Source organism: Anabrus simplex, chromosome 3 (assembly GCF_040414725.1).
Source record: "Anabrus simplex isolate iqAnaSimp1 chromosome 3, ASM4041472v1, whole genome shotgun sequence".
Classification (NCBI taxonomy): Eukaryota; Metazoa; Arthropoda; class Insecta; order Orthoptera; family Tettigoniidae; genus Anabrus; species Anabrus simplex.
The window spans coordinates 42,025,590-42,046,994 of NC_090267.1; the positions used below are offsets into that span (position 1 = coordinate 42,025,590).

At 40.5% G+C, this 21,405-nt stretch overlaps 1 protein-coding gene across 2 annotated transcripts in view; it reads left to right on the top strand.

Annotated features, from left to right (window-relative positions):
* The window catches only part of LOC136866636 (nose resistant to fluoxetine protein 6), a 278,908-nt gene that overhangs the window by 40,666 nt on the left and 216,837 nt on the right, over nt 1-21,405 (top strand). The window contains exons 5-7 of one of the 2 annotated variants that reach the window (XM_068226572.1): nt 1,818-2,020; nt 6,525-6,682; nt 13,214-13,391. In XM_068226572.1, the coding sequence (XP_068082673.1) occupies nt 1,818-2,020; nt 6,525-6,682; nt 13,214-13,391 (539 nt within the window). The remainder of the gene's footprint in view (nt 1-1,817; nt 2,021-6,524; nt 6,683-13,213; nt 13,392-21,405) is intronic. The other variant, XM_068226571.1, reaches the window with a different exon arrangement.

Here is a 21,405-nt window from a genome sequence, read left to right on the forward strand (position 1 = left end):
CATCGGCATGGTGCAATTGAAATCGTGATTCGTCCGACCATATCACGTTACGCCATTGTTCCAGTGTGCACCCCTGGTGACTGGCGACAAATGCACGTCGTTGTGCCCGATGACGTTGGGTTAACAGTGGCGTTAACCCGTGTGCGGCGCCGGGTCCCATACCCCATAGAACCCATGTTCCTACGGATTGTCCACTGGGAGACGTGTCTAGCACGGCCTGTGATGAACTGAGCCGTGATTTGTGCACGGTTGCCCGTCTGTCACTATTGAAAATCCGTCTCAGATGTCGCCGGTCACGGTAGTCGATGGTACCTGGACGGCCGGTCGTTCGTCTGTTGTGGACGGTGACACCCGCATTCAACCATTCACGATACACCCTGGACACGGTTGATCGTGTGAATTAGAATTCCCGCACCACTTCCGAAATCGCACTTCCCATCCGTCGGGCTCCAACCACCATACCCGTTCGAACGGTGTCAGCTCACGACGACGTCCCATGTCACATGCACAGCCACTGCTCACAAGGTCTCCTATACAACTGCCGCTGGCACATGGGGCGTGTTGTGTGCGCAGACAACACACCTGCGCATCAGTGCTCCGCTATCCCATGACATTTGCTCAGTCAGTGTATACTTTCCGTACCATACGCTAGTGATATTACAGTAATAATCCATTCTTCCTCATACCCACCGTAACATTTTCTCGCGTTATTTCGTCTGTGATTTCGGTTGTCCTGGTCTTCAGATTAGCCAAGGTTGTTCAGTCCACTCTTTTTCTGGCATACCTCTGAACCATATCACAATTAATATTGATGTAATGTGCTTCGAATTACGCGCGATTCAGCTGGAATAGGGAAATCCTTTATTCAGAATCTGATTTTTAGTTTGGAAGTCCTGTGTAGGAAACTATTCTGAGTAGGCTAATAATAATTAATTTCGTATGGCCTCCGGAGTGGCCTGGTCCAGGTTATCGGAACTGACGCCTATGAGAGACGAGCGCGTCTCTGAGGATGAGGTATTAGCAGGTGGCTGTGCGATTTGGGTCACGTAGCTGTCAGCTTGCATTCGACACTGTCGGCACCCTGAAGTTGAATTTCAGTAGCTCCCCATTTTCACACCTAGAAATACTGCATTCAGTAAACAAAAAGATAGTTTTTAATGTTACCGTGTTTGATTTTATTCGTATAATTAACTATGTCCGTGGCTTTTCCATTCCCACGCCTTGCCCTTTCCTGTCACTTCTTCGACAGAAGAACTACCTATGTCAGTGCGACGTAATTTGTAAAAAGGGAAGGAAGAAACACACCAAATGTCGGAGCTAGATAAATTAACCGATTAAGGTTTAAATCCTCTATCCCAACGGCCCCATTGTACCAAAGAGTGCGCTAACCATTTAGCCATTGAGACTGGGTAGATGAAGGATGAAAATCAAGTTTTATCCCTCCTTGTCAACCAGACTGTACATCTAACATTTCTCGGATTCGCTTTTTTAATTCATTTTGTAGAATGAACAGAAATTATAACTGGAAAGTATTCTTCATTCATTGTATAATACATGCGTTATTCCTGTTACCTGTAAGTTTTCAGAGATGTCCGGGCACTAATTATTTTTTGTAAATTGTATTTATAAAGGAAACAGATAAATTCAATTTTGTAGTTGGTTCGCTTTGATATCAGATCCTTCAATTACTAGTTGAGATACTACTTTACGAAAATTGTAATGTAGCTTTCGTGTTATAACTGAGATGGCTAACATTAGTTATATAGGGCATTAATCTGTTCTGAGTGAAGATAAATTGATTATGATGTATGTTCCAGAATCTCGCATCAACCTTCTACTCGCCTTCTCAGTGTACACGAATGGTTCGAAGCTCTTCGCGATGTCGACGTCTAGATCTGGAAGTACCATTCACTGCCTGCACGGGATAAGGTTCTTCAGCATGGCGTGGGTGATACTCGGCCATCGCTATGGGGCTGCTATCAACGCGCCCAGCATAAACCTTCTCAGTTACATGGAAATCGTGAGTAACCCTTTGTTCTACATTCTTTACTAGACTAACAGCTATATTGTTATACAAGTTCGGGATTGGAACCAAATAACGACGTGCTCTGAAGCCCATCACAGTTTGAAGAAATCTGTTCCTCTCGAATTCTGAGATTAACACTTATTTTATACTAAATAGCTTCCTTCCCGTACCCAAAACAATACGGAAAATTACACTTTGTTTAATTAGAAATCGTCTCTGATTGGTTGAACTCTACTTCATAGTAACGATAGTCAGAGACATCATGAATCATGAAACACAAAACTTAACCTTGTTGAATTCTTTCTACGTCTGATTGCAGGTCCGTGGTTCCGCACTCATGTACACAAAAATGTCGTCTTTTCATTCCTAACTCAATTAGCCACCATCATAATACTGCCTAATGCATAGCACTTCCACTACGAGACCATACTGATGTACATGTTTCTAAAAACCAGACATTTTCTTAGATATTTACATTTATTATTTGTTGTAATTATGCTACCAACTTTAATGAAACTTATATCATCTCAAAGGTCTGACTTCTGCAATAACATATAAATAAAACATATTTCCAATGTATCTCATACATTTCGGGGGAATTTACAACCGCGTAAATGTCACAAAAAATTACCAACAAAGGATCACTGTTCATAAAATTGTATAATTTCACTTATTATCACTAAACCAGTGGTGCAACATCCCCGAAGGTCCTGGACTACCAAGCAGTCGATGCTCATCCCAAAGGCCTGCAGATTACGAGGTGTCATGTGGTCAGAATCACGAATCCTTTCTGTGTTATTCTTGGCTTCCTAGACCGGGGCCGCTATCTCACGGTCAGATAGACCTTCAATTATAATGACGTAGGCTGAGTGCTCTTCGAACCAGCCTTCAGATCCAGGTAAAAGTCCATGACCTGGCCGGGAATCCAACCCGCGGCTTCGGGGTAAGACGCAGGCAGGCTAGCCCTACACCGCAGGGCTGGGACACTTATTATCACTATGGTTAGAAGAATTTATGGCATGTTTTACACCAGTATTGTTAGTGTTAGTTAAGTTACTACACGGAAATACTTTGTTTCTGCTCACACCAGTGCAATGTTTCCTTTACGAACACAGTAAAAGTGGCATATCCTAGCAGCATACTTCTTGGTTGTAGAAGAAAGTACTCAAATATCTAACTATGCATAAAAATGGTCCAGTTTACATTATATTTTATTCTCTCCGAAATTTCCTGCGGGTTAATCACATAGGACTGAGAGGTCTCTACAGTCAATCAACTTTGAGTGATCCCAAAATCAAATCTCTAAATGACTGACAGTTCTACAGAGACTTTGACATTTTCCGTGGGTACCTTGATAAGTGACGCGTAATTCTAAGCTCCAGAAAAACATATACACGTTTCTTCCATCTAAATTATACACAAGCAAACATTAACGTGAGGGTATAACTCAATAACTCTCCTCTACAACACGAAACAATCCCCAAGCACCATCGAGTAACTGTTGATCAGACAGTATCACTCAAGAAACACATAATGAATAGCGCTGCTGAATTCAGGACTAAGAACAATATTATTCACAAACATTGTGGATCTTCATGAGGAATCTTGGCATCATATTTTCGCTCGTCAGCATTGGGATTGTTATATTCTTCAGGTGAGTATTTTCTTCTGTTTGGGTGAATAGTCCCTATGTTGAGAAGATTTACACAGTTATGAACTAGACAATGTGCACTGTCCGCAGTCTATCACTGGTGAAATTTATAAAGTTTTGAATCAACACTGGCGAATGTACAAGTCTTTGAGTGAACATGGACGAAAAACACAAGTCCATCCACATGAATAAATTTATAGTCTATCACTGGCAAAATTTATAAAGTTTTGAATCAACACTGGCGAATGTACAAGTCTTTGAGTGAACATGGACGAAAAACACAAGTCCATCCACATGAATAAATTTACAGTCTATCACTGGCAAGGTATCCAAGTCTTTGAATAAACACAGGTGAAATCCTAAATTTATGTTTTAAAGACGTTGAATGAAGTTAGAGATCATCACCGGCAAAGTTTATAAGTCTTTGAACCAGTACCGGCAAAATCACAAATTTATGTTTATGGGAACTTTTAGCACATTCAGAGATCATCACTAGCAAAGTTTATAAATCACTGTTTATTAGAGGAATGAGTCGCTTAACACTCGCAAATATTGCAGGTTCAATTTATGAAGAATTCGTTCTTTAACACACGTAAATAATACAAGTCCAATTATGTGTTTAACACACGTAATTAATACAAGTCCAATTATGAATTTAACACACGTAAATAATATTTAGAAATTTCATGATCCGTATTGAAGTGGGATTACAATATTTAAAAATTAAGAGGGTTCCTCCTATTCAATACAAAGATATTTATTAATGTGAAAGAATCACATATCGTTCAAATGAGGTACAAGTCCATTTCATGAATAATTGGAAAAATGCCAGTCTCGAACACCCGTAAATATTGTAAGTTCAATTATGAAGACTTAGAAAATGTTCTTTAACACTAGAAATATTGCAAGTCCACTTGAGAATACTTGGAAGAATTCGTTCTCCCACACTCGAAAAAAAATACAAGTTCACTTTATGAATACTTAGAAAATTACAGAGTTCCTCGTCGGGACTGTCACTACACGACGATAGTAGCAGCGAGAGTGTCCACGCTGACTACTCAGCTGTAACTGAGTGAACAGGCTACAGTGGGCCCTCCTTTCATTCGATCCGGGACGTCTACGTCACAATACGGCTTGACTGAATATCACCTGAATCCCTCGATGGATTTACTTGAAACTCGAGCATTGCGACGTTCAGGTGATCCCAAACAAGATGACAAATCGCTCAAGCCGCTAACATAATTATTACGGGAGTTAAAAAATTTTCCCCGTCGAACATTCCGGAAGATGTGACGTGGAATCTAGAATATACGAGTCCAGGCTGGGAACACGTGGTGTGACAGGCGGGCGATCTAGCTAGCCCCTGTGGCTACGTCACAGCTCACAGCTGTCCTTCACTCGCTTGCTTGCCCCGCTGACAGTAAACAAACCAGGCGTGCTCAGAACATTACGCGTGATAATTAAATGTCATTTATACTTAAAAAAAATACTCATGTACAGATCGTAACCGGTACAATACATGTAAGTGTACATTGTGCTACGTGTACTGTAAGCGCCGGTCCAAGACGTTATACGCTGTGGTACATAAATTTACGTCGTATTGCCTGCACTGTAGGCGCCAGTCTACGAACATATTAACTGTAGTACGTACATGTATGTATACATTGTGCTACGTGCACTGTAAGTACCGGTCCAAGAAGTTATTGACTGTGGTACATAAGTGTACGTCGTATTGCCTGCACTGTAGGCGCTAGTCCACGAACATATTGACTGTAGTACGTACATGTAAGTGTACATTGTGCTACGTGCACTGTAAGTACCGGTCCAAGAAGTTATTGACTGTGGTACATAAGTGTACGTCGTATTGCCTGCACTGTAGGCGCCAGTCCACGAACATATTGACTGTAGTACGTACATGTAAGTATACATTGTGCTGCGTGCACTGTATGTGCCGGTCCAAAGAAGTTATTGACTATGGTACACAAGTGTACGTCGTATTGCCTGCACTGTAGGCGCTAGTCCACGAACATATTGACTGTAGTACGTACATGTAAGTGTACATTGTGCTACGTGCACTGTAAGTACCGGTCCAAGAAGTTATTGACTGTGGTACATAAGTGTACGTCGTATTGCCTGCACTGTAGGTGCCAGTCCACGAAATTACTGACTATAGTTGTAGAAGGGTGCTTCCTTACGTACCATCGTTAGATGACGCCGCCTAATAAACGAGGATGAACAATGGGAAACGTTTTGAAACTACAGTGTTCACCGAGGTGGTTATTATGGCCCGGCTGTTGCGTTGAGTATTTACTCGAACCCCGCTTACATCCAAGCAATAGAAAAAATAAATACTGTTCATATGGTCTGAGTAAGGGCCCGATCATTTCAATTACTGGGTCTGCCTGGCTGAGGCGGTAAAGGCGTACTCGTTTCACAAGGAAGGACATGGGTTCGATTCTGCTTCAGGAAGTCAAACGTTTGAGAAACTATATTTCCACTTCCAGAGGTGTACATGGCCCTGAGGGTCATTCACCCTACATAAGAAATGATTACCGGATTAATTCCTGGGGTCAAGGGTGGGCCTGGCGTAGAACCAACCCTTGCATGCCATCAAGGTCTGAGTGGGAGCTTTTGCCACCCCCTCCGCTCGCCCAATGAACTTTATGGCCTGTATGAAGATGACTGATTTTTTCTTGTAATAGAGGTGGCTATCAGGTGGGTTATTAGTTATCACCATATCTGCTACAAACACACAATACATTCCCTAAGATTCATTATGACTTCCTGAATTACTTTCTAACTGAAGACTTGTACTTGTTGTGATATATGTATATTCTTAAATTACAGGTATCTGACTGGAAATATCTAGGGGTAACTAACGCAACTCTGTCAGTGGATACATTCCTTGTCTTGAGTGGCTTGCTGGTTGGCTACATGTTTTTCCAGAAAGTACCGAAGACAAATTCATTCAATCTACCTATGTATTACATACACAGATTTATCAGGTGAGATGTTCTTTAGAACTTTCAGTCAATAATCGTTACGATTTTTAACGAGATCCTTCGACATAGATGTTAAAATTACCAAATGTATTTGCTTATATGCCTTAAGAACACAATACAGATCTCTGCAAAATTTACCAATTTTTATTGTTTTAGCCTTATTTTATGTTAGTTTTTAACAGTATGTTTAGATTATACTTTGCACGGAAAAGTGTAGTTTACTTCGTATGTGATGCACAATGTTCCTTGTGAAAATGTGTTTGAGAAACTGTGACGGACCTCAAAGGTCGGGCATCAAAGCTGAATAGTTAACGCTTGTGTATCTCCTCTGTATTCACATCACTGCATTTATTATAACTTTCTATAGAAGAAGAATTACAGTGCGGGTATTTATGTATACTGCAATGTCATGATTGTTAAAATACAAGAAAACTCCTACAAAGGCTTATCTTCTTGTGGCTCGCGACCATTTCAGTAGTGCCTGAGTAACATTTCTCCCGGCATAGTTCTGAAAAATTCCAACTGAGACAATTTTTAAGGCTTCACGGTTACACTAAAAACGACATAACTGAAAAAGGATAGGAGAAGGCCGGGTAATTCGGATCTGCGTGTAATTTGGACCGATAAAATGTTTGGTATTTGCAAGTTTGGTCACCCCCTGTATGATGAAAAGTCTGGAAGACAGCTGAGGGTAGTTTAATTCCTGGTAGTTGTTACTGGAATTAATGTTGAAGAGGGAAGAGAACAACAATTTTAATACTTAAATAACTTATAAGCGTATACAGTGACATGTAAGTGTACTATGAACTAGTTATTTCAGCAAAGGGGTTGTTGGGCTTTCGCAAGTACAGACGAACTAACTAGGGAAGTTTTTAACATAGTATCATTCATAAATTTTAAATGTCCGACTCGTTGGCTGAACGGTCAGTGTACTGGCCTTCGGTTCAGAGGATCCCTGGTTCGATACCCGGCCGGGTCGGGGATTTTAACCTTAATTGGTTAATTCCAATGGCACGGGGGCTGGGTGTATGTGTTGTCTTCATCATCATTTCATCCTCATCACGACGCGCAGGTCGCCTAAGGGAGTCAAATATAAAGACCTGCATCTGGCGAGCCGAACCCGTCCTGGGATATCCCGGCGCTAAAAGCCATACGACATTTCATTTTTTCATAAATTTTAAATTATTTTAATATTATTTAATTTTGTATTAAATCTTTCAGCCTGCCCGATAGTGTGAAATATGGTCCTTTTAAACAATAAGAAATAAGGTGTTATTGATTTACTGACTCCACCTTTAAAATACAATACTCTTGTTTTACTTTATTCTAAGAAAAGGGACATGTTTCGTCTCACAATAGACGAGGCTGATTCCTATAGAGGAAGAATTACAGTGGTGTTATTACGTCCACTGCAATGCCACCCTTGTTAAAATAAAAAAGAAATCCCGCAATCGCTTACCTTCTTGTGGCACACGACCATTTCAGGTAGTACCTGAATTGCTTTTCCCCCGTCATCGTGCTGAAAAATTCCAACAAAAACAATTTTAAGGCTTCATAAGTTACACTAATAATGTTACACAAAAATACACTAAGAACGGTCTCACATTAGACGAGACTAAACATTTCCCTTTTCTTAAACTCAAGTAAATAAATTGTATTTTATAGTAAAGGTGGAGGCACTCAATCAATAAGACCTTACTTCTTGTTGAGACTGGCAACGGATTTATTATGAAATTTATTTCTTGCCTTTGAAACAATTACAATAATTATATTTTTTGTAGTTTTTTTGATAATTGCTTTACGTCGCACCGACACAGATAGGTCTTATGGCGACGATGGGATAGGAAAGGGCTAGGAGTGGGAAGGAAGCGGCCGTGGGAAACCACGGAAAACCATCTTCAGGGCTGCCGAAGGTGGGGTTCGAACCCACTATCTCCTGGATGCAAGCTCACAGCTGCGCGCTCCTAACCGCACGGCCAACTCGCCCAGTCTTCGTAGTTTTACTGGTGATTCTAAAATAAGATATTTTATAATATGAGACCTGCGCCGCGGTGTAGGAGTAGCGTGCCTGCCTCTTAACCTGAGGCACCGGGTTCAATTCTCGGCCAAGCCAGAGGTTTTTACCTGGATCTCAGGGTTGGTTCGAGGTCCATTCAGCCTGCTTGATTACAAATGAGGAGATATCGGACGGTGAGATGGCAGCTCCGGTCTAGAAAGCCAAGAAAACGACGGACAAGGGATTTATCATGCTGATCACATGACACGTCGTAATCTGCAGCCCTTCGGGCTGAGAGGCGGTCGCTTGGTAGGCCATGGCCGAACGACTGACACCGACTCAACATTACCCAAAAAAGGAATATGTCCACTACAGATGCAAGAAAAACTTCAAAAATCCTTCGCATTGTATGTGACAATTATTATGATGACTACTGAATTCAGTGCAGTAATTACAAAATGTGGGCTCTCATGAAAACTGATACAAAAATCAGGATGACATTTTTTTCATTGTCCTACATGCCGAAAGTAATGGCCAAAATTCATAGTGCCGTATTTTATCACTTATAATTTCATAATTAATTAAGTAATTTATAAGTGTTTATATTTACCAGTCAAAAGTACACGACAACAAATTTTAGAATAAATATTACGTTTAAACAAATCCTTACAATAAAATTAACATTTATTTTTACCAAATCATTTCGGAGAGAAATTTTCCTCCCACCGGAGCCCCGAGTAGGTAGTTCTGTAGCAAACATGAAACCTGCAATATCTGCACTGTCTAGAAACCCAACATAACACTTTCACGAAGAAATGTTTTTTCTGTAGTTTCGTGTACTTGGGACAATATGTATCATATTTGATATATTGGGTCTCTACGAACACAAACCACACAAATTAAAATTAATTTTGTTTAGTGTATAATTTACTGTAATACCACAAATACATAAGTCTTCCTGTTACAAAACAAGTTTCAATATTCATGATTGTAGCACCATCATCTTCATCTTCATCACCAGCAGGAAGTTTTGTTTTAATATCTACTTTATTACTATTTATTATTGAATATTCAAAGCAGTCAGGGACCATATTTTTCATAGTATACTAGGGTTATAGTTAAAATACATATTCAATTTAAAATTGAAAATGAATTAATGTATCTAATCGTCCGAAAATGAAGTGGATGAAGTTAATAAAATATTTGTAACAGCACGGCTTCTTAAACAAATGATGCAGGGGTTTTCATAATTCAATATTGCAATAATTTAAAAGAGAGTTCAAGTCATGCCTTCTTCTTTCAAATGCAGCACATTCAAACAGTAGGTGGTCCACTGTTTGCGAGGATCCACAGACACACATGTATCCATCAGGGTGATAGATTCCAAATCGATGAAAGTAATAACCAAATTTGCTATGACCTGTCAAACATTGAGTTACTTCAAAGCTTGGAACCAACGCGTTACTTTGCAGGCGGTTGAAAACCTCAATATTTCTCTGGTGACTTGGCCTCTAGTGGAAGAAGTCCAAATGTTGCTCCATTGATGTATTACGTGTTTCTTTATGATGTTTTAGCGTTACAAGATGACATATTGTCATAAGTAATTTACAAATTAGATGTAACAGCTGATTTTGCCAGAAGATCAGATTTCTCGTTTCCAGATATTTCACAATGACCGTGAAACCAGTCAAACCAAATGTGCGGACATTGTTGAGCTGTGGTCCTAATAGCTACAGCTAATGGATTAATATTGTATTTGGTATTTATCGTATTCAACGCAGCTTGCGAGTCACTTAATAATCTGCTTTATTGTTGTCATTATCAAACTCCAAATCGGAATTAATACAGAATCAATCTCTTATTGCCTGTAGAACCAAATATACTTCTCAACACACGATATTCTGTTTACTGACTAGCAAGAAGTATTGCTCTCATGAAAGGGGAGACGGGGCTCCTAGATGGTGACGTCGTCCCTCAGGCCAGGAGATTTGTATCGGCCGAAGCCTCTAATAGGAACCGTCATGGAATTCGACTTAGTGCAGGAGAATGGAAAGCCATTCTCAGGACAACCAACGAAAAACCAGCCTCTCTCCGTCTCCCGAATACAGTGGCGTAGACCCGCGTTATAGCCGTGGCCACCCCTTCTCTGCTCGGTTGGCCAGTCGGTGTGCAGAGCTGTTGGACCGGCCGTGACCACTTATTGGCTGAGACCCACTCTGCATCCACCAACCAAAAATAAGTTGTAGGGTCCCAATGTATCATGCATGATAGAGATAAAACGCATGCAAGTTTTGCAACCTTAAAATGAATTACCTGACGGAGATGTGATATTTATGTTATCTACAGGGATCACGTTACATGATTATCAAAGTTAGATCTAAAAATAGTATTATTACTAACATATACCCCCCTTTCTTGTGATTCATCTTGATTTAGCTCCAGCCCTGCCGCTGGTATGATGAAGCAGTTCACACACAAATAGCGGAAGGAAACGGGCAGATGAACAATAGGTCACGTAGCAACGTGAGTCCTACCTTTCGTGAAAAAAGTACATAAAGAACGACCTATCATATTCGATACAAAGGGATTCTAGAGGAAAGTCTTAATTTAAAAATTGCATTGAAGTGTTCGGAAAGGAATATTTCACTACCGAAGGAAAAATCCTCTTCTGCAAGGCGTGCGAAGTTAAAGTATTATAAAGTGTCTGAACGTCCATAAGCCTAGCGACAATTCTAGGCAAATAAATGCTGATTTAAATGGGGAATAAGAAAAATTTTCTTTTCTTATTCTTTAGTATAATTGTGATTAAATATTTAGTGTCCAGACCGACTGTCGGTGCTTTATTCATCCCGACAAGTAACTTAATTTTCATTGATTTGCAGGATGTGGTCTCTTTAAGCTATGTGTAGGACAGCAATATTTATTAAAAATATCTTCGGTAATGACCAAAGTTTAATGATTGATAACGAATTTACGGTAGGCCTCGAGCAGTGCCCTAAATCTCACGCGTGCAAACTGGGGCGCAGAGTTTCTGTGCGCAGTGCATCGGTCCCACTCGGTTCGGCTCGGACGAACGCTTCGTCTCTGGTTTACTCGGCTAAGCTCGGCTCAACTCGCTTCAATTCCGCTCAGATGTGGAGCGCTACGGAGCAAGTGAGGAAGAGGGAAAGAGGCGGAGCGAGCGATACAGGCGTGGGGAAAGAGAGAGACAGCGCTATTGCTCCAAGTCGAGCAGTGGGGTTCTGCACTCTGGTCAACCAAGCGAAGTCGTCTTTTGTATCATGCACAGTGCATGCACTCTGAGAGGCCCTGGCCTAGAGACTATTAGAATTAAATTGAAAGAACTAGTGAGAAAATTGAGTAAAGCAGACCAAAACGATTGTATAGTGAATTGTACCTTTAATAAAAGATAACTAGTGACAAAAACCACAGATTTGAAGGTCATATCGTTTGTCACACGAGGGCTGCAAGTAAAGTAGTCGCAATATCGATAGAACGCAATACTTAAAAAAATGACCTAAGAAGTACAACTGAATTACACTCCTTCAATCCAGTCACCCGCAAAATCTATTTCATTTTGACAAGCGTTGGGAAGCCTTTGGGTACCATTAGCAAGGTGTTTTCTGTGGATAACAGCGACGGAGTAGAGATGCCACGCCACGAAATCGGTGGCCTCGGAGTGGTTCTTTGAACTTCGAAAACAGATCGAAGTCACAAGGTTTCATGTCTGGCGATACGGAGGGTGTTCCAAGACCTCCCAAGGCCATCATTGCAATAAGAGCTTGTCATTGTTTGTGACATAACGTGCATTGTCATGCTACAAATAGGGCGATCATCTCGCAATAAACGTGGACGTAGAGCCAGATGACGATGTCGCTCCAGATATCCGCAACAGTAGTCACTGTACACGGATTGTCCCTTAGGCACAAAATGCGTAGTAATAAAGCCCTGTTAATCGTATGCCACTATCATCGTAAGCTTCACCCGATTGGGATCCTGTCGAAATTTCAGCGGATGTGGCGAAGCTGGGTGACGCCTGTGTAGTACAAATACGCAGTCTCATACCGATCCGCACGAAACTCCTTGAAACTTCTTGCAACCGCCCTGTACAGTATTTTTTTCTCGCTACAGGATTCGCGTAATCCTCTATAACATTCGGATGCATTTTTACCCCGGGAAACCTTGATTTTACTCCACGAATGCTGATCACCTTTTGGAAACATGCTTTAAAGCGGTGAAATTGACACTCTTCACTTCAACGCCACACAGAAACAATACTGCCAATCGGATGCCTTTAAACGCACACTACACATCGACAACAGTGCCACCTGAACTGGCCCATATCCTATTTGCTCATAACCGATCTCCTGCGATTGTCTGGACTACGTTACCATTACTTTATTTGCAGCCCTCGTATTTTCCATATTTTGGGTTATATTTATCCACTGTTAAGAGCACACTTGCCTGCACATTTGGGCAAGTTTTAGATCCTGCACATCATAAACCTAGTTTTAACACTCCTTGTTTTGTAATTCTAGGCTAACTCCCGCTCTTGCAATCGTACTCCTACTGCAAATTTCTTTGCTGCGGTACGCTGGTTCTGGCCCTCTTTGGAGCGTCTTTCAAAACTTGCTTAAGACTAATTGCGAAGACAACAACTGGTGGATTAATCTTCTCTATGTCCAGAACTACGTTGAGCAGGCTGTAGATAAACCGGTAAGTGAAGTATCATTGTATCTGTTTTGGTGTCCTGTCAATCGCTCCCAGCGTAAAATGTGTGACAATCGTTACCAGTTCGTTCCAGCTTTTCACCTTGGATATCTCTTCCAGAAAGAGCCGTTCTCTTGAAAGAGTATTCCTGAGGGTTTTTCCCACCGCCTCTGCTTACTATTTAAATCCAGCAGTGTTCTATGGTGGGGTTGGTGGTGATAGCGATTATTGTTTTAATTTGTTCACTGTATATTTTAGAAACTAGCGTGCCCTCCTAGCGTGCTCTCTTCTTCGCCTGATTGAGAGATTTTTGATACTTCTAAGCGAGCTTCATCTGGAGTAGCACATTGGAGCTGGCTTGAACACAGCACTTCACCACGTTGGCTCTTGATCGATCCTTGTCCACGAGCCGATCTCTTCTTTGTACAGCACCAAATTACTGTTTCATCTTCTTTTGTCCTTTTAACGTTGTACGAGTAACCTTGGTAGTGGGCGCACGGCTTCCCGTCACTGTTCGTTGAGACTTTCGTATCAAACACAACTGGAATGCTCTAAATAAAGGTGACCAGAACACTATGACACTCGGAGCCAAAATGAGAGGAAGTAAGGCTGGCAGGCAAAGTGCAATTTTTGGAGTGAAAGGGATAGACCTATTGAAATTCCCGGGAGGGAGCTGGACAGTGAGTGAGTCACCCTCAGTTGTAAACAGCTAATGGACTGGGAGCGATGGTCAATGGGGGCGAATGACATGTAATCTCTTTTACCTTAAACCAAGAATGAATCAGAGGTTACTTCTCTGATGCGGTGAATTCGTGCTGTACTCACTGGTAAGGGCGTGGGTTCGATTCCATTTCAGTTGGTGGTGGCGCCTATTGTGTTAAGGGGAAGTATGGAATACAATACTCCCATTTCCTGGTTCCGAATCGCCTGGAACTGAGGAGATAGCAATGATTTATTGCAGTTGATAATATTTTGATGTATTCATGATTTTCTTATTACATATGCTATTACATACTAATACCTTAAAAATTTCACTTACACATAATTACTATTTGCAGTTAATCTCTAATTTATAGTTCTTTTGATATTTAAATTTTCCTAGCTATGAACACTGTTCTATAATCTAGGACAGCATGTATCTTACACATATTATTTATTTGTGAGGGTATTTGATTTGTTACGAATGCTTACAGATGTCTCCTCAGCTTACAATAGACATCGTGAATTAACTGATTGACTCGGAATGAATGAATAGATGGATGACTGGATGAGCTTCTCATGTGTGAATGAATAAACACTCCTCTCTCATAGTCTATAATTAAATGTAAAGCAAAGTCTTCTCCGTACAGGCCATGAAGGCCCTTTTAGGTCTTCCACTATTCGCAACCTCGGCACTCGGTTAGCTTTACACCCGGCCGCCTTTGACCCCAGTAATTAACCTTGTACTCCTTTTTGGTGTATGATGACTGAAGCTCAGGGCCATGTGCACCTCCTGAAGTGAAAACCTCGTTTCTGAAATTTAACGACTTCCTGACGAGGATTCGAACTCACGTCCTTCCGGGCAAACAGTGCACGCCTTTACCGCCACGGCCAGGCAGCTCCTATAATTAAGTGAGTGCCTGGATGAATTGAATGCTTTCACCCTATATCTATGAAGCCCCACCAGATAAGGTGAGACCGCTCTAGGATTGATGGATGAATGACGAACGAGTGAGGGTATAAATGATTCAGCTGAATTTAAAAGTCTCCCAGTCGCGGATAACCATTAAATGGGGAAAGAGTATTAAGGGGAAGTACAACTTTTACGTAACTCAAAGTGAGAGATTTGGAAACTCAAGCAGCATGTTTATCTCCATGGCAACCGCAGTGTGTCCGCCCAGGTTTCCATGGAAACTGGGCAACCATCCTCTAAAAACGTTAATAAGCTCTGAGGAATGAATGTATCGGCAGAAGAAATGGAAGGCCACAAAACCCCGCTTGGCCTCGCAAACCCAGCACCGTCGGGGTCGGAAGAGAACAAGAGTGAATGTAGTGAGGTCGGATAGGAAAGATGACGGTCAACACCCTGGCATAAGTATGTGGAAGTAATGCCTGACTCAACTGGATACCCATGGTTGTCGACACACGCTCCTAAGGTGTAAGCTCCTGGGTCGCCTTTTAGTCACCCTTTACGACAGGCAGAGTGCATCCTACCACCCACAGAAACAGGAGAATCCCTGTCAGGAAGTCAAACAATTAAGTAACGAGACCTCGATACTTGCGGAGGTATACGGGCCTGAGGTTCACTCAGCCTGCGCCCAAAATGAGTACAAACTTATTCCTCGCAGCAAAGACTGCAGGTAACTGAGCTAACCTCTCACTGTCAGTGCGCAGGTTACGGATAATTGAAGTCTTGACCTGCCACTCCTCCAAAAAGCTGCATGTTCCATACGGTGATGACTTGAAGAGTGAAAGGCCAGTGGCTTAATGTGTACCCGTAATGTGAAAAGAACAATTTGACAGTTTGAATTACATGTTGTTGCCAATTTCCTGTATATCTTTCTCCTTTCCTTCGCTTTCGGGGCACTTGTTCGTTCTTTCAGACCGCTGCGTTCTGTTATACGTAGCTCAGAAGTGAGAGGTTTGACAACTCCAACGAACACGAGCCGGCCAGTTGGCTTACCTCCATTCACTCACGCACGTTTCCATGACAACCAGACATGGTACTCCCATCTCCCCACCCAGGCAGACAGTAAACGGCCCTCCCTCTAAGAACTGTAAGAACGCATCTTTCAATATTACGACTGTAGTAGAAAACCCGTGCGGCGACCTCTTTGAAGAGTTGGCTATGGAAAGGTAGAAAAGAACAGGCCACCTTCTGCAAGTGATTTCCTTCCTCGGATTCCTAGTCTCTCGCATAGCAAAGGCTGGTGCCGTGGTCGACAATGGGCTGCTTTGGATAGAGATGCTATCTCTCTTAAAAACACATTTACCAATAAATATTTGCTTGCTGGGACGTAGATCATATTTCAAAGTGATTTGAAAGAATCTGAGGATATTCTTTTAGCACGAAGAATTTCATTCTTCATTTAATAGTCTGTATTATTTTACAGGTATGTTGTAATGTTATACAGTAGCAACTAGCAAAAATCAGTTAATGAAATTCGATTCCTATATTTATAGTCCGAATTGGTCTGTAAATAATTTTGGTTTATTCGTGTTGGAATACAACGTATGAAAGAGAAACGATGAAATATCGAATGAAGTTTACGTCTTATAATTATTGAAAAATTCTGAGAACTTATAAAAGTGTCCCACTTTTGGTTGTAAGGCCAACCTGTTTACTACACCACAGGAGGTATTATGGCTACTTAATTATTTTCTATGCACCTATTCAATGCAATGTTTATTTTCGTAAAATGCAAAAGATTAAAGTATCTTAAAGTATCTTAAAGTTTCTTCTGCATTTTTCATGACAGTCCCCTCCCAGTTTGGACGGTGACTGTAATCTAAAATATTAGCAATAATTCTCAATCTGCAACATGTATCGAACCCTCTGATCCGTTGAATGAATCCGGCACTACGTGAAGAGTGCAACTTTGGTAACGGTAGCTCATTCCAAATGTATTTCAAGCAATTTTTAATTTGTTGGTTTTCATAATATACAGTAATGCGAAATTTAAAAACAGAATATTTAAGGAAAAACGTTCTTATGACACTTTCGTCTTTCGGCTGTTATGCCAATATGGATTCTATTGGATAGTTATCTATGAGAAGAAAACAGCCATATACCTTCTGTAGTTTAGTGAACACCCAAAAGTGGGGTATTTTATGTATCTTGGGTATTCATCTCCAAGGCTAGTTTGATCCTCTTCAGCTCCACCAAAAGCTACCATAGCCTAGGCGTCGCTGAAGAGGCATACTAAGGAAATGAGGAGGAACGTAGTTTCCCGTTGTTTTCCTCACCGAGCTAGAAAGTCCCTTTGCATATCAGTCTGCCAAGCCCACTGAAATGCATTCACCAACTGACCGTAAGAGTGATTTTTTTCACACCGTTCATAACAGCGACTGGCTGCCTAAGGTATGGTATTACTAGCATCATTCACGTCTGGATAACTTCCATATTGTCAGAGCCAAGGATAAGACTGGGACGGGTCAATGAAAGTAACACATTTCCCTACACTTTACCAGCAGACATAGTGTAATGTAAACACTACATCACGCCAGCAAGTACATGGGTAATTTTATAGGTTCTAGAACCGATGTGAACCTATGAGAAACTGTATTTTTATAGGTTCTCAAAGTATTTGAAAAAATGAAAACTCTTTAACTCCATACAGTATTTCAAGGGTTGATTTTTATAACGTGTATATAATCGCGAGTAAGCCACAAACTATTTGCAGACTAATTCGTAAAATAAATGTAGGACCTGGAATTTATTGACTGATTTTTGCTGGTTTTCTAAAACTTTTCCGAGGTACTGTATATGTAATAACTAGTGTTTTCCATAGGCCGGAAAGCCTTGAAGTTATAATATCTAAGTCAACATCGGCCTCCGTCCTAACTAAAACAACAAACTGAGAAAATTGTCATTTTAGAGACTAAGAAGTGTCAGCTCGGAAGAAACCTAAGAAGACTGTAGCAGGTGTATGCGTAAGTTTTTGCCCGTTTTTGTGATAAGGAAAACACGTAATTCTCAAGAGAAATTCCTTCTTGTTTATTAAAAATATTGGTCAACGGCATTTTAGGTAAGTTATGAAAACCATGCCAGAAAACTGCTTGTCTTTTCCGGCAAACCATTCGTCGAGCCATTTTCCAACTTCCTCGAAATCGCCGAAGTGCTGCTCTGCAAGCGCGTGCTCCATTGATGCGAAGAGGTGATAGACAGATGGCGCGTGTCGGGGAGTACGGCGGGTGCGAAAGGATGTCTCATCCAAGCGATTTGAAAGTGTCTCTCACTGGTTTTTCTGTGTGAGACGGCCCAGTGTCGTCTAACGAAATCACTTTGCCGTGTCTTCTGGCCTATTCCGGTCGTTTTTCGATCAATATTTGATTTAAATTAAGCCTTTGTTGGCAATAGCGCTGTGCATTAACGGTTTCAACCATAAGTTTGGTTGGCAGCAACTCTGCTATATCTTGCTGGAATCCTACAAGTTGAGCTTCATTGGAATAACGTTTCCTAAACCAGAACTGCCTTCGATCGAACCAGTTATTAATTTCGCAAACATGTCTAATATAATCTGAAAGAATGCTTTCCCAAAGCTTACATGCAATGCTTTTAAAACTGACTGGCCTGTAATTTTCAGCTTTATGTCAATCATCCTTTCTTTATACTAAGAAGCTGCGAGGAGAGGGCATGTAAGTCTCTGGTAAGACTCTACCTATAGTATGGTTTCAGTGCATGGGGCCCTGACCAGGATTACTTGATTTAAGAACTGAAAACAATCCAAAGAAAAGCAGATCAAATTGTTCTGGGTGATTTCCGACAAAAGACTTTGGAAAGCTGCTCGACTAAGTCGTATGTTCCGTGCTGTCAGTGGACAGAAATCGTGGAATGACATTAGCAGAGAAATAAATCTGAGTGGTGTTTTTAAAATTAGGAAAGACTACAATGTGAAGATAAAGTTGTAATTCAAGAGGAAAAAATTGGCGTAAATATTCCTTGATAGGACGAGGAGTTAGGAATTGGAATAATTTACCACGGGAGGTGATCAATAAATTTCCAAATTCCTTGCAATCTTTTAAGGAAGGCTAGGAAAACAACAGATAGGGAACCTGCCACTTGGGTAACTGGCCCAAATGGAGATCAGTAGTGATTTATTATGGACGAAAATAATCATCCATGCAAGTACTGATGTTTAAAAATTTAAAAACGTTTATAAATCGCACCCTCAGAACAAGACTGTCGTAACTCCCAAAAGTTGAATTTTGAGTTACGAACACATTATAAACTGATATTTTGTCCTCTATCGAACAGTAAAACTGTTGCAACTGTAAGTCATACTATACCATTCAAAACACGCAAACAACAGTTTTTAGGTTTTGTGATTTTGTAGAGGTACATACTGACAAACTGTCGTTGTATGTGGGTCACATTATTATTGTCTGTATAGTGTTGACAGTGTTATGCTTTCTATCGAAAGACAGTATTGTACCAAGGCACTGGCTAGTTTCGATTGTGTAGCGAGTAAAATTCCACTAAGTGATATAGATGCAATGATGTCCTGTCGAGATTGCAAACGTGTATTCCCAAGTAGAGGATCGTTGCTATGTCATATTTTTCTGGCGAATGTTGTATTAGTGTAATTGTAAGAGCAGAAGAAGTGAATGCTTCAAACTCGCATCTGATGCATGTTGACACCGATAAATTGCCATCTCAGAGGACATACATAGACCTACTGCCGTGTCCATGCTGATTTATAAAAAGCACTTGGAGGTAACGATATGAAAGTATGCGATTCTGATCTGCAGTCTGTCCTTCAGGCACCGTGTGGTGACCTATCAGTGTTTTATTATAAACAACGGCTAAATGTGTACAATTTCAGAATTTTTTATAATGCAACCAAAAAAGTTTATTTCTACCTTTGGAATTAAGCATCTGGTAAGAAAGGAGCAATAGAAATTGCATCCTGTCTCTATGAATATCTGAAGTCCATTGAGTCTAAAGACTTTATATTTTACAGTTATAATTGCCCTGCACAGAACCAGAATAAGTTCCTGGCAACAATGCATCTATATGCAGTGGGTACCATTCCAAACCTACAATCCATAACCCACAAAATATTTAATTGTAGGAGATACACAGAATGCTGGTGGTTCTATGCATTCCTGCAAAGAGAAGCAAAAGAAAACAGTTTTGAAACAGTGGTCCAGTGTATGTGCCTGCGCAATGGACTAGAAGCATATAATGTGCCATAAAAAAAGGGACAGAAAATCAGGTCAGAGAGATGAATTACAATGAATTCCATGACTTCAAGAAATTAACTGACAAAATGGGTAGCAACTACACAGTGAATAATAAAGGAGAATCAGCCAAATGGAATGGAATTAGAGTGTTGAAAGTTGAGAAGGGCCAAAAGTATACTCTATGCTACAAGAAAGACTTCGAGTGTGAAGAGTTCAATTACATTAATATTAGGGGCCGTCAAAGGGGAAGAAGGTCAACTCGAACACATCCAATTACTCCTGGCTACACACGACAACCGTGAATTTCGGCTGAAAAGAAGAAAGACCTAATGTCATTGTGTGATGGAAATATAATACCGAGAGTTTATCATGCTCTTTACCAATCATTGCCAGTTTCACAAACTAAATTTTATAATACGGTACTATTTATTATTCTTATTTTAAGCATTTATAGCCCATTTAACACTAGGAGATATGAATTGTAATATTATTCACTTTAATAACATTTTATTTAAATCCACATGATGTCTCAACTCACTTCGGTGCATTTCCTATTGTGTTGTATGACTGATGTAACTTTTTCATTTCAACAATATACCAACACATAAACTGTCGTAACTATAGTTTGTTCTTTATTTTATGCCTATTTGTATACATTGAAGGTAAAAATTACATTTCCAGGTACCAGATTGATATACAAGTGTGAATTAAAAAATTCTAGTGTCTATTTTAAAACCCTGAATTTTGAAGTGCATTCGAAATCTTTTTTACTCAAAATAGTGATGTGGTAGTTGCGGCAATCTTGTTCTGAGGGTGCGAATTGTATAATATGCGCCTTGAGAGTGAGTTATTATTATTTTAACCTGAATTTTTTAGATAGTGTTTCTATATATTGCGCCGTTCCCGGCTCACTGAAAGGACGCATAATATCCAGGCTAGCTTAATTATAATCTTCCAACTAAACATTTCAATAATTTGGGTGTTGAGTTCCGATTCGGAGAAAGATATACCATGCGGAGCCAAATAATACTTAAATCATCTATAGAAACGACTCTCATATGTTGCCTATTCTAATTCTTATACTATCAAGATGTTATCGCTCTCATTTACTTAAATCTAGGTCTCTATACTACAA